The sequence below is a fragment of the Elephantulus edwardii genome, unplaced genomic scaffold (genome assembly GCF_000299155.1).
Source record: "Elephantulus edwardii isolate Elephantulus edwardi_28Jun2011 unplaced genomic scaffold, EleEdw1.0 scaffold00001, whole genome shotgun sequence".
Lineage (NCBI taxonomy): Eukaryota > Metazoa > Chordata > Mammalia > Macroscelidea > Macroscelididae > Elephantulus > Elephantulus edwardii.
Window position 1 is genome coordinate 14565154 of NW_006399751.1, and position 14626 is coordinate 14579779.

The 14626-nt window shown below is 44.6% G+C and overlaps 1 protein-coding gene across 1 annotated transcript; it reads left to right on the forward strand.

Moving 5' to 3' along the window:
* Window positions 1-241: 241 nt before the first annotated feature.
* LOC102862864 (chromosome unknown open reading frame, human C16orf80) lies at window positions 242-14289 on the forward strand. The gene is made up of 6 exons (XM_006878919.1): window positions 242-325; window positions 10428-10507; window positions 10976-11087; window positions 11811-11999; window positions 13819-13929; window positions 14116-14289. Exons 1-6 carry the CDS (start codon window positions 242-244, stop codon window positions 14287-14289), a joined length of 750 nt encoding a protein of 249 aa, XP_006878981.1.
* Window positions 14290-14626: the final 337 nt, after the last annotated feature.

A 14626-nucleotide genomic window follows, 5' to 3' on the forward strand; every position in this document is an offset into this window, starting at 1 on the left:
ACGCAGTCGGGGCGGCGGTTGCTGTGGTTTCTGTTTTGACGTATCTCTCGTTCGCTGAGTCCTGAAGCTAGCATCTCAAGTTCAAGTCCAGCTTTCGGCAGTTACCAATCGGACATAAGAGTGCAGAATCACTACATCAGCCCGGAGTCGGCATCTTGCTTGGTTCTCACCACTCGGTGCTTCTATTTACTCCGGGGCCTAAGTCGGCGCCGGCGCGGCGGAGGAGAAGGCCGCCGGCGAGATGTTCAAAAACACATTCCAGAGTGGCTTCCTCTCCATCCTCTACAGCATCGGGAGCAAGCCTCTGCAGATCTGGGACAAAAAGGTCAATAGCTCGGGGCGTGTGGGGACTTGGGCCGGAGATCTGCTGAGGGGGCGGTCAGTGTCCACTTGAAGCGTGGGGGAGACCACGTGGTCTCTGTGTACTCCCCTTCCTCGAGCTCCTGCGACTGGGGCGCCGGGCGTCGTGTGATTGTAATATAAAGGGGTGCATTTGTGCAGAGGGTGTAGCGTGGCTGGGTTTCCAAGCATCTGGGGCTGTGGCGTAGTTAAGAGAGCGGACTCAATCATTAGTCCCTCGGACCCTCGCTTTTCCGTCTGCATAGCGAGATGGATGGTGCCCCATGCCACAGCTTGGACTAGAAAAGCTACATACACTGGGAGCTTCGGAGATGTGCAGATGAAGTGGGGCTGCTGTCATGTTTCTGCCACTGAGCCGAGCGCTGGACACTCCGTGGTGTGTTTGGGTTTCATTCATTGGCTGTCGATCTCAGCCAAGCCAGTGGACTTTGTCACCTGCGCTGTGTTCTCACTGTATCTTGGGGTCTTGTCCTGTCTTTGGGGCCTGATTTCTAGTATTGCAAACTGGTGCAGGCCGACCATCTGGACCAGTAAACTCGGAGCCTGCTGCAGGATCTTTATTCAGCAGGCGTTGACCCCTAAGATGATTCTGACCATGTTTTGGACGTGGTGTGTGTGTGTGTGTGTGTGTGTGTGTGTTTGTGCATCCTCTATGACTTGTTCCATTTTATTGTTTTGGCATTTTGTGACAGCTGTACCCTTTTAAAAAAATGCAAGTTTAGCTTTCATGACTTAAGGACTGTCCTTGACTCTGCTCCCTTGGGAGAAGTTGGAGATGTTGGGGGAAGTGTGGCATGCTGAATCGAGCAAATTGGTATGGGTTGGCAGCCCTGGTGATACCCTGGGTAAGCAGCTGAAAGATGAGAACTGGGCGAACCCAGTAGCTCCTCCAAGAGAGAAAGATACGCCACCAGGCTTAAGAGTAACAGGTCTGCCTGTGATGAGTTTGTTTTGTTGTACCAGTGAATGGTCAGACCAAATCACCATCACAAAGATTCTGCCCACATGTTGGAGCTGAGGAGTACTATGGTGTAAAGCGTTTCCTTCATTTTTGTCTAGATTGTTGCTGAGGCTAATAGTTCCATGCTCTTGTTCACAGTGGAGTAAAATGTTATTAACCAGATTGCACTTCTATAAAAGGAACCCAGGGTGAGTGTACCTGAAACTTCAAATCAAGCCCTTGCTTGATTTTTTTCTAGGTCATCTGCTGTGCCGGTGAGGTCATTGAACCCAGAAGTGGGATTGTACGTTAAAGAGTGTTAGAGGTAGTTGAAACACTGGTACCTACCTGGCCTAGGGAGAAATTTGCAGAGCAGGTCAGAGAATTTACTAACCCTTAAATTCCAGGAGTGGAGTGGCCTCAGCACTCCTTAGATAAAACGTGTGTTATTAGAGTTGCCTATTTTAACCCTTCTGGACATGGTCTTCTTTGGTATATTTCATTTTCAAATGCAGCTTTTTGAATAGTCGTTATGTTTACACACAGAATATAAAAGCAAAGTAACCATGGTGCACTGTGTCCCTTAACAACGCCACTAGAGGTCGGATGGGTACCCAAATGACATAAACACAATTGAAAACAGTTAGAGCCACCTCAGGATTACGTGGCCAACATCGACCGTTAGAAAAGCATTCCTTTTAACCCGAATCCTTGTAACAGTGAAAATTACTTGAATATTTCTTTTCTTATTTACACTCAATTGAAAGTGTTTAGCAGTGGAAAATTTTCCCCCACTGGACAATATAGGAAGAGGGGAAGTTTAGGGCTATCCCTCAGGCTTTCTTGTATGCATATGTGTTTGGTGGTGGTGTTGGGTTTTTTTGGTTGTTGGTTTTTTTTTTTGTTTTTTTTTTCACAAATACGAAGTTCTCAGAAGGTATTGAGCATCCAATTGACTTGAGGAAACACTGGAAATTTATTTTCTTACCAAAGTTTATTGAGCAGCAAGTAAGTGACATTTGTCAACTTAAGGGGATATGTATAGAAGTTCTTTTTCTTGTTGGTAGGAAATAAGATGAACTTGTTAAAAGGACAAGTTTTGGTGCAGGGAGAGGAGGGATATCCACGTTTATCGAGAGTCCTAATCTTTGCCCATTGGCACTTATTAACCATGTGATGTCTTTTTAAAAAATTAACCTTTATTATGGTGGTGGCCATGGAGGTCAGAATCCACTAAGGAATGTGTAACAACTCACCTGCCAAATTTAAAAAACACACAACAAAGAACACCAAAAGACCTTTAATGGTGATTTGAGTGAAAGTTTACAGACAGATTGGGGTTGTGTGTCCTGACATTGATTTCTGTCTCTGCCTCCTCATGCACTCTTCCCCTTCCTCCCTGTCATGACCGTTTCTATTCACCCTGCTTTTCCATCCCGTCTTGGCCTCAGTGCTTTATCCCTAAGCAGGTGCTGGCCTTTCGATCGTGAGTGGTCGTTTGTCCTGAGGAATAAGTACCTTTTTGATTTAACTGATCATCTGATAGGTTTGTCTCTTGTTTGGTTGAAAGTTGAGTCACTGAGGTGATGATTTCAGTTCCTGGCTTAAAGGAAGGAAGACAGCACATTGCCCTCCCTTGTCTGTCGGATGGATTGACACCGTGATGTGGCAGTGAGGTCAGGTGTGTCAGAGACGGTGAGGTTGGCTCAGGATAAGGGTCCAGTTCAGAGCCATTGTTCATAGGCTCGTTATGAGTTGTAGGGGACTCGATGGCACATAACAAGTAACGACAACAACAAGAGCCATAGTCTTTGCGTTCCACCTTTTGCCTAGTAATGATTTTGAGTTATGCTTCACTTTTTCCTCCCACTCTTTAGGGGCCTTCTTTAGTGATTGCTTTCAGAGTAGTGGCGGCCAGACACGATTTCATTCTTAAGGCTTTTGGATTTCCTTCTCATGGTTTACCTTTCATGGTGGAGACTGACATTCATATGATCTGCTAGCCCGTAAGGAGCTCTAATGGCCTAATCCATACGGTGCTGGGCTACCAAAACGTGGCTCCTTGGGAGAAAGGTGGGCATGTTCCTCTGTTACAATGTCCTACATTGGAAACCGAATGGAGGGTCAAAACCAACTTGATGACAATGAATTCTTAATCCTTTGAGCTACTGTTGTAGTTGTGTACAGTTCAGTCAGAACCAACCCATAGCTGACCCTTCAGTGGGTTTTCAGAGCCAGTTAATTAATTGCACAGGAGGAGATTGCCCATCCTTCTCTCATGGAGCAGGCGGTGGATTTGAACTGTGTGCCTTCAGGATTGCAGCACAAAGCCAGCAGAGCTCCTGCCTTTGATTGTCCTCACTCTCTGTCCTGGGTGAGGAGAGACCACAGTTGGACCTGATATGGCTGCTTACACGTTTTTAAGCCCCCGCATTTGCTACTCACCATAGCAAGATGATGCAGGCACATTGTCTCTGATGCCTTTCTTAAATTATTGTTTGGATTTTACAAAACTTTTCTTTCCTGAATTTATGGAGAGATTATCTTTGTGATTTGGTTTCAGTTGGCTTATTTGACATTTTATGTTTATGACAATTACAGAAACTAGCTGTTTCATTCACTCATGACAGATGTAAGCAGTAATGAACGCTGATGTGTGGGGAGCGAGAATAACACTGGCTGGGAGCGTGTACGTGTCACTTTGATTCTGGGTGCCTCGGCAGCCATGTAATGATGTAACCCTCCATTTGTAACTCTGATTTGACCACCCTCTTCCTTCCCCCAGGTATTTTCATGTAACAGCCTGATCTCAGTGGACAACTGAGACGTTAAGTGCTTCATGAAGCATCGAGCTTGGCTAGCTCTCCAGGCTCCTCTCCAGCTTCCTTCCCTCTTTGAAATGACTTAGGCTCAGCCTTTTGCACTTGCTGGTGCCTTTGCTGGATCCATCCCTCACCCTCCCTTCATCCATCTCTCCATTCAGTCTCTAAGTCACAGTTCAGATTGACTTCCTCAAAGACACCTTCCTTGATTCTTAAGGCTAAGTTCATTTATTGCCCTTTGTGCTTTTTAGATGATTCTAACTCACAGAAGAGCTTGTAGGACGGACTAGAACAGGCCTATAGGGTTTCTTGATCCATATCCCCAGAGTTACTTCTGATTCATAGCGACCTTTAGAATTGTTCCGTAGGGTTTCTGAGGTGATCAGTCTTTACAGGAGCATACCGCCTCATCTTTGTCCTGCAGAGTCTGCCTGGTAGATTTGAACTGCTAGCCTTTCAGTTATCAGCCCAAACTTAACCCACTGGGCCATCAGGACTCCCACTGGGCCATCAGGACTCTTTAAATTTCCTACCAAAAGTACTCCACTGCTGTCAAGTCAGTTCCAACTCACAGTGACCCTCTTTCATGTTTCAGAGGCTGAAAATCTTTGGGGGCCAACTGCCTTTCTTTCTCTTGTGATGGAGACAGTCATTGGTGGATTTGACCTGCTGTCTTTTTGGTTAATAGCCTGATACATTCATTACACATTGTGCTCTCAGGGCTTCTTTAACATTTTCCCATAGTAAGGCTGCCTGTAATTTTTATGGAATCGTAAAAGCCTTGTCACCAGCAGAGCAGCCACCCACTTTCTAGTCAGCAGCCTTGCGCCAGCTGGGCTCCTTGTTAGTTTGTATATACACACAAGAGTATGTGTGTTTTATGTTTCCTTTGTAGCATTGGGCTTGAAATTAGCTTCTTTGTGTCATAGTAGACTGTTAATTTCCTGAGTATAAAGACCTTTGTAAATTTCTAAGTCAAGTGCATAAGAAGAAATTAGGATTTTCTTTAATATCTGTTTAAATTTATGGGAACTTGGTTTTGAGCTGCTAACTGCAAGGTCAGTAGTTCAAACCCTCCTGGAAGTAGGAAGCCCTCTGGGAAGCCTAGTGGTGTGCTGCCATGACTCCAGATGAACTCAGTGCTGGTGGGCTTGGCCGGGGTGTGCTAACTTGAGCACTGTTCTTTGGGATTCGAGTCCTGTTCGTGTCTGAATAAAACATAGTATGTAAGCATAGTGATCTAGCCCTACTCAGGGCTGTGTAAAACATGGTAATAATTTCAGTGTATGAAAGGATAAAAGTCTACCATGTGGCGATGTTGTGGCATGAAATCATTTCTTTCATTTACCTTGTCTTTCGGTTGCTGCTGCTTCTCCTGTGTTCCCAAACTAAGTATTACAGCCAAGATTTAAAAAAAAAAATCCTTTTTTTTTTTTTGGTATGTGTACCGTCAAATCGGATCTGACTGGTACAGGAGGAGATTGCCCCTCCTCCTCCGGCAGAGCATCTGGTGGATTTGAACCGCCTACCTTTGGTATTGCAGTGCAGCTTCTTGCCACTAGGCCACCAGAGCTCCCCTAAAAATTTTTTTCTTATGAGTTAGTGTCATATTCTCATCTCTGGCAGCCTGGTGGTAGGGAGCTGCACAGTCAGCCTGGGGCACGCAGTTGGATTCCGTGAGCTGCTCCATGGGATGTGCAGTTTCCCTATGCTATTTACTGCCTTTGAACCCTGGGGGGTGTCACCTGTGAGTCAGCTCCGACTCTGGCACTTAACAGCAACTAGGAAGAAAAATTCCCATATCCCAACTTTAATTTAGCAGACAAAACCACATAGTAAAACTTAAAAAAAGAAGAAAAATGTTTTTTCCCCTCAGACTCTCCCATGGTCAGTCAGAATATGTTCTCCATGATTCCGAGTGTTCACTGGAGCTGGAGGAGGACATGGGTTTTAGTTAACACTTGCACTCTGTGGGACAGTTAGGAAGAGCCTTGTTGGAAATGCACTCCTCGGTTCCTTCTTCCAGGGGTGTCTGTAAAGGCACTGTGGGAAGCCTGCAGTGCCCGGGTCTCCCCACAGAGGTCTCCCTCTGCTTGTTTTCTGAGTTGGCGCCCAGCCCCTAGCCCAGGGCACAGAACTTCCCTGCTCTAATGGACAGCTCTAATGGCTTAATGTAAATTGGAACATGTGTCATTAAGACTAAGATGCCAGATGGCTAAGGATTCAGCTGTCTGCCAGGATAAGTGGGTGGAACCAGAAAAATGAAAGTGGGGGGAGGGACGATTGGCTACAGTTCATGTGCTATTTTTAAAACACTCTTAGAAATATAGAGTACTGGCCAGCTTCCTCCCTACCCCACTCTTATTCTTTCCCCTCCAGCCTGACCCTCCTCCCTGGGGCTTACAGTGGGGGAGTGGGGAGGGGGGAAGGATCAGTATTCTTTATCAGTTGCCCCAGCAACCATGGAAACTGGGAGAGTGATTGCAAGGGCTTGGAGGTCCCCTTGCAGGTGTCTGCAGAGACCGAGATGTGATCTGTAATTGCTAGTTGCCTGGCTTCTGAGGCTCCTAAGAACCACCAGCTCATGGAGGAGGGATGAGGCTCATGAAACAATACAAGATTAAATTATTTTTGCTGGAGGAATAAAATAAAATTGAAAAGTAGACCACACTGTGATAATGAGATTATCATGAAATTTAAAAAAGAATTATTGTTATTAGGTGCCGTTGAGTCGGCTACTACTCACAGCAACTCACTCCCTCTGCCTCCGTGAACAGACCTAAGCTTTCCCCTATATTGCACCTGTCAGTCCATCTTGTTGAGAGTCTGTCTTTCCCTGACCCTCCACCTTTACTAGCATGATGCCTTTTTTCCAAGGACTGGGCCCTCCTGTCAACATGCCCAAAGTATATAGGATAAAGTTTCACCATGCTTGCCTCTTAAGGATCACCCTAATTGCACTTTCTCCAAGACAGATTTGTTCTTTTTGTAGTCATTGGATAGTCAGTATTCTCAACACAATTCAAAGGCATCAACAATTCTAGCAACTAAAAAACAATTTGTAAATCTTTTTGATTTAGAGAAGGAGATAAAAGCTGCCTGGTTTATTTTGTTTTCATTCCAAAGCCACACCTGCCAGTGATGTCTGAACTGGAAGAAACTAAGGAAAGGCAGTTGGTGCATGTCTAAGGACACTTACCATGTTAGAAGTGTTTGCTACAAAGTGGGTGGAGAGTTTGCTTTGTGGAAGACCTTTGCATCTGCCAGTTTGGAAAGCCTTGCCCCAGATTACCTACCTCAGTTTCCTTTTCATTTAAGAAGTTTCATACTAGTTACATTTGAGTGCATTACGACCCCATACGTGACGTAGGGATTTCAGTGGCTAATATTTCAAAAGTAGACCTCCAGGCTACCTTCTAAAGCCCTCTGGATAGCCTTGACCTCTGACTTTGTGTTAGGAACGAACCATATGCACAATGTAAGGATTCCTTAAGTACTTGTATTTTTTAATCAATTGATTTCCTGCCCTAGGCCCCACTCTTTTCTTCCAGTGAAGTTTTTGTTTTTGGTTTTTTACATTTTTAACTTAGTAAAGTTAAAAAAAAAAACAAAACAACAAAACACAACAAAATCAACTTGTAATTCATTAACATTTGAGCTTCATTTCATTTCAGAGTTCTGGCAGCTTGTGAATACTTGGGTTTTTTTCTTTCGTAGAGGTTGAACTTTCTCTTTGTGCTTTATTTACCTTCTCTGTTTAGATTGTCTCCCGGCCAGCCAGGTGGAAACTCTGGAGGCTGATGGACTTTGTTCCAAAAGAGCGGCTTTTCTTTTCCCACGTTCTCTTGTTTTATGGAATGCGTTGACTCATTTTGTGTTAAATGTGGACATGTAGCTCGTTATCTAGTGTGGTTACTTTTCTCCTTTGGAAGTTATTGAAAGTTCAGCTGAAAATTAGCTGGCCTCGGCCAGATGCGGAGGAATACGGTAGTCCATTTCGGTTTCCTGTTGGGCAGCCTTTTTGCTCAGCATAAGGCATTGTTTGCTTCTGTCGCGACCTGAATATGTCACATTTGCTCGAGTGTTCAGGGAAATCATCTGCTAGAGTTTTGGGATGAGCAGAAGACTTACTTTCCAGCATCGTCTCCCTTTAAGAACCCTCCACCCTTGCTGTTCCTCTCACTGGCTCTGGACTGAGACCTTTGGAGATGTGAGAGTTGAGGCCACATATTAAAAAAAGTGCTGGATAAACTGCAACGTGTTGCCTTTAGCAATAGTAACCCTGTGCTCATAGTTACTTCTTAATCCTTTCACAGAGTAATAAAATGTTTAATCTTTACATTGTGTTCCTTTCTAAGAAAGAGTAAAGTTATTAAGAACAATTAGTGGTATGCTCCAAAATTAGTGTTTTGTATCTTGTCGGAATATTGTCACTCTTTAGTGTGGCTACAACACATTGTTTAAAAGTAATTTCTTGATTCTTTCTTTACTAACAAGTCTGGCTGATTTCCTATGGCAGCTGTGGGCCAGAAAGTATAGGAAACACACTGCCACTTTGGTCAGAACATTTGTGTGGGCAATGAGACGGGCAGTGTTGGCATGCAAGGCTTTGTGCTTCTAATCTCCCTTTGGAAAGCTGCCCAGAATTCAAAGCAGGAGGTCACTGGATGTCAGCAGCCTTGTTTGAGAAGCACTTCAATGTGACATTTGTGTCTTGAAGAACCCAAGAAATGCTACTTTGGCAGAGACTGGGGACCCATCAAGCCCACATTATGTTCTTAACCATGTGCACCAGAAGATGCTTTGTGGGAAAGTATTGTCGCACGGTGCCTCTCTCACAAGCTCTGTGCTGTATCCCCATGTCTGTGACTTCCGATAGTACTTCGTGTTATCCAGAACCTTTTCCAAAATCGTGAAACTATTTATATGTGCCAACTCTTAAGAGTGACAAATTCCAGGAGTTGGCAAATATTTGAATGCTTAGGATACTATTAAGCATTGTAGAAGATACAAAAGATGCCACAGACCTGTCTTCTGCTCTTGAGCATGTACTTTTTGAGACAAGACTCATTTGCAGGCAGTGATACCAGATGTCACCCGGAGAAAGCCAAGCACACCTTGAGGGGTTACACTTATGGGAACAGCTCACAGAGACCAAAGTCTAAAAGTAGAACGCATGTTCTCAGTGACCTGTGTTGAAAATAGTGTCCTCTCTCTACACGCAGATCGAATGCAGAGCCAAGTTGTAATCAGATGGCTGGTGAAGGAGCCAAGGAGAGCTTCAGCTGATGTGACTGAGTCACTTGACGGCCCAGTGCAGTCACATCTCTCCCTAGAGAAGACCACACTCGTCTTGCTCATGCTTCCTGTTCTGTCCCTGCTTGATCTTTTCAGCCCTGCCCTAGAAGTGCCTTTGTCCAGCTCTGCTCTGTCCATTTTAGGCGGTCAGGGTTTAATGCTGGAAGAGAATTGTTCTTTCCTCAATATTTGAAGGGGAAGATTCAGTGTTAAAGAAGCACTGATGGATTTCTTGAATATACAGTATACACTGCATGGCAATGAATGAAGTTCTGAGTAATGTGGTCTAGACTGCATGAGCCAGAAAGGCAGTTCAGAGGGCAGAGGTCCGTGTGGACTGCAAAGGCTGAAGGATGCTTCTGGGGGTGCAGATGGGACTTACCTCATACTTTCTTCTCCAAGTATGATGTAAGGTATGATGTACTAGTTTAGGGAGGAGAATAAGAAAATGAGAAGTAGGTGTAAATCCAGGGATGTAATCTTTTGACTCTTTGCTCCGGTCCTTCTCAGTGACATTTGGCATTTTATTGATGTTTTTGACAGAAGGTATAGGAGAAACCTTGCTTGTTATTTCTGACTCTTCCACTTGAAACCAGTAGTTCACACTCCTGCATCTACATAATGGAAACCATGGCCCCTTTCTGTTACTTTTTGTTGTTAGGTAAGTGAGACAGTGTAGATGAATGTTCTTAGAGCATGGCCAGCACGGAGTAGATTGATATTAGTTGAAGCACAATTGAGTTGATACCTTCAGAAAGAAAGTAATCCTGACTTGAAGATTGCTAGATTTCCTGGAATTCCCATGGTGGTGATGGGACCCTGTTTAAGACAATGACTTGCTTTCTTTGCTTCCATCAAGCTTCAAAATAATAATGTAACCCCACCGGGCTACTTTGGGTTTGGTGAAATTATCTTCTGTAGCCTTGAGAATCTTAACAGCCTTGCCTCTAAAGATATTGATACTTAACAATCTCTCTCTCTCTTTTTTTTTTTTTAATTACTTGAAGGTACGAAATGGTCACATCAAAAGAATCACTGATAATGACATCCAATCCCTGGTACTGGAGATTGAAGGGACAAATGTCAGGTAAGTGGCCCACTCACTCAGAGTGGCAGTATATCATCACACTTAATACCAACGGTGCTGAATCCGACCACCTGGTGTAGGTAAACCCAGCTCTGCTGCTTGGAGCTTATCTTGAGCAAGTTACTAAAGACCTTGAGCCTTGGTGTCCTCATCTGCAAAGTGAAGAAAGTGCAGCCAGAGTGCTCTTTGAAGGCAAAGAAGCTTTGCCTCACATACTTCAGGCGAGTTGCTAGGAGGGGCTCTTCCTTGGAAAGGAACATGATGCTTGGAAAGGCAGAGGGTTGGTGGAGGACAGTGACTACTGCAGTGGCTCTAGTGTGTCAGGAAGTGTGAGGATGGCACAGGATGGGACAGGGTTCAGATCTGTTGTTTATTGGGTTGCCATGGGTCATATTCTACTTGACAACACCCAACAACAACCATACAGAAATGAGGCTGGTAGTTTATCAGCATTTCCTCTCTCTGCAGCACCACGTACATTACCTGCCCTGCAGACCCAAAGAAGACGCTAGGAATTAAACTTCCCTTCCTCGTCATGATTATCAAAAACCTAAAGAAATATTTTACCTTTGAAGTACAGGTAAGTATGTTCTTATGAATGTGTATGCTTTGGGCTCTTCCCAAGAGGCAACCTTCCCACTTCTGGGAGCTGATGGCTTTAGAAGAGTGTCTTTGTCCTTTTGTACATGTTATTGTCTGTCTCTGCTGTTAGTTTAGAGAGCTCTGGTGGCCTGGTTTCTAGGGAATTGTGCTGCTAACTCAGAAGGTACACCTTTCTGCTGGTTCGGATCCACACGCGGCCAGTGGTCCCGTGTAGCTCCGAAAACCTGATGGAAGGTCATCTGCGAGTTAGTTATAATTGCTTAAATAGGGTGTTATTGATCAGACATGAATGCCAATTTTTAAAGAACTAGTGACCACTTAGGAAATGTAGTCAATAATAACAAGGTTTCAGAGCTTTGGAATAGTGTCCATTTAGAAAATGGTTTTTCAATACTGGGTTGTTAGTCTTAGTCTCTTTTGGTATTTTTTTATTTCTCAAAGGAAATAACTTTTATTCATTTCATGGACTTGAGAGTCACCTTCATATGTCATAAACAGCTGCTGCTGTCTTGGAAGCAAATAAAGTCAACTGGCTTTGCTGCTCCTGGCACATCTGCGTCCAGCGTGCTCTGTAACCTGGAGCGTTTATTCCCCATTGGGTTTCGGCCTTGGGAGACTAAGCTGTGTGAGCTCAGGTCCTTGTCTTCCTGAGGATGTGTGCTGCTTCCAGGAGTGAATGTGACTGTCCTCTGTGTCACAGGTACTCGATGACAAGAACGTACGTCGGCGGTTTAGGGCAAGTAACTACCAGAGCACGACGCGGGTCAAACCCTTTATCTGCACCATGCCCATGCGGCTGGATGACGGCTGGAACCAGATCCAGTTCAACCTGTCAGACTTCACCCGGCGGGCATATGGCACAAACTACATTGAGACCCTACGAGTGCAGGTACCCGCTGCTTTTTCACATGGAGCCTCAGGCAGGGGAAGGAAGGCTGTGCTTTGCCTGATGCTGGCTTGTGGGCTTGTGGCCCGTGGGAAACAGTCATGGGCATTTCCGGCTAAAGTTCTTAAGTCACTATCCAGAGGGTTTTGAGCCTTGAAGAGATTCAGAAACTCTTCAGGAGTCTGCTCCAGTAGAGGGGGGGATCACAGCTGCACTCTCGCCAGAATCCCCCCGAACCAAGCTGAGGAGATGCTGAAGAGAGGGAGCTCTGCCGGCACTGGGCGAGGGCCTCCAGGAGGAGCGGGAGCAGGAAAGACAGTGCACTTTAGAGTCTCAGGTCAAGTCAAGTCTTGTCTTTTTTTAAAAAAAAATTTTAATGAAAGTTTACAGAGACTTAGGTTTCCATTTATTCATTGTTGCACTTTTCTTCCTGCCTACCCCCTCCCCCACTAATTCACTCTTTTCTTTGAAAAGTAAAAGAAAAATTCTTTCATTGTTTTACAATCCCTCCCCTCAGGTCCACTCTGCCATGCAGCTTTCGCTCTGGACTCCCATCATGACAAAAATACCTAATCACATATCCCTTTTAAACAGTTTTCTCCCTCATCTATTTCAGTGTAGTATACATTATTTATCCCCTCTTTCTCATTCTCCCCTCAACCCCGATGTCAGTCCCGTTTTACAGCAGTGGCACCATGTAGTATTTGTCTTTTTTTTTTAAATTTTTTTATTATTATTAAATTTTCTTAGTTTTAGTGAACATTTACAGAGATTTGGGGCTTTCGTTCATTCATTGTTGCACTGTTTTCTCCACCCTCCTCCCCAGTTCGTTCTTCTTCCCCACCCCAAATGTCTGTTTTAATTGTCCAATTGCCACAGTGCTTGTCAAAGCCAGTTCTGATTAATCTCCTTTGTCAGTGTGTCCCTTGCCATTCCCTATCACTCCTCCCTGAGAGAGACTTCACCCTGATTCATAAGGAAAGGGGGATGGCATATTCTCTTAGCTACTTCTTGCTGAAAAGGGACGCTGTGGGTTTCAGGGTGAAGGTCTTCTCTCACTACTCTAAAGGGCCCCTTTGGCAGTAGGACACACATAGACTATTATGGAGATTGATTTTGGAATTTAGATGCACTGTTATCAATTGTGCTTAGCCATACATGTTCATATCCTTGAAGATGTATCATGGAAGTGTTGCAGCCTAGAAGATACAAATTTAACTAACAAGTTAAAAGTACATGAGTCAAAAACTGAAAAGCAATAATATTCTGAGTAGAGGTTCTAATAGTGGCACAAATCAAGTTACAGAGGTAAGGTAGAGTATTTGTCTTTTTGTGACTGAGATATTCACTCAACATAATGTCCTCCAGGGTCACTCATTTTGTATAATATTTGATGAGTTCCTTGTTTTTCAATGCAACATAGAATTCCACTGTGTGGATATACCAGAGCTGTTCTATCCATTCGTTTGTTGATGGGCACTTGGGTTGTTTCCAACTCTTTGCTATTGTGAACAAAGCCACAATAAAAATGGGCGTGCATATATCTGCTTGGGTGGTGGTTATGGTTTCTTTAGTGTATGTTCCCAGTAGTGGATTTGCTGGGTCAAATGGTATCTCTATTTGCAACTTTCTGAGAAAGCACCATACTGCCTTCCACAGTGGTTGCATCATTTTACCCTCCCACCAACAGTGATTACGGGTTCTAGTTTCTCCACAACCTCGCCAATATTTTTTGCTTGCTGTTCTGTTAAATTCTGCTGTTCTTACTTGGGTGAGATGGTATCTCATAGCTGTTTATCAAGTCAAGTCTTTTCATCCTCAGATCCACGCAAACTGTCGCATACGACGGGTTTACTTCTCAGACAGACTCTACTCTGAAGATGAACTGCCAGCAGAGTTCAAACTGTATCTCCCAGTTCAGAACAAAGCAAAGGTAAGCTGGCATGCCTTCTACGAAGACGAGGCAGCAAGGAGAGTCTTCCGGGGGGCATTCATTGTCTTAAGAGTTACTTTAGATTGTAAGCTTGTGAGTGTTCTGCCATAGAAGTGTCATTGTCCTCCCCACCTCCTCGCCCAGCAGGAGCTCCTGCCCCCCTGAGGGCATCCTGCCTGTTCCCAGGCCCTGTTTGAGGGCAGGCCCCTTTATGCTAAGCTCTGGGTTCCCTCTATCACAGTGGTGGTGCTGCCCACCTGCCTGCTGCTGATGCGTGTGCATCCCCCGGCCCAGGCCCAAGGGAGGGGCACTAGAGCCAGGCCACCAGTGGCACTGGCCATCTCTTTTCTGATCATATAAACAGCTTCCTTTCCTGTTTATTCCCTCTAGCAATAACTGGAATGTAACTCAAGAGTAGACCTGAGACATGACTCTTCTATTAAAAAGGAAACTATTTGGAGGACAATGCAAAAAAGCAGAAATATTTATATTAGTTCACTGTGCCGTGGTTCTTTATCTCGTCACCATGGACCCCAGTGACCACATCAGGACTCCCTAACGGCCTTGTGAGTACAGTGGGGTGTATAAGCTGTCGTCTGAGTGGTCTGTGAGTCCTGGTGTCCTCTGTCTGCCCCAGGGAGTGAGGAAATACATCTACCACAGATGTACAGAATTAAAAATGTCCTTTAAGACCACT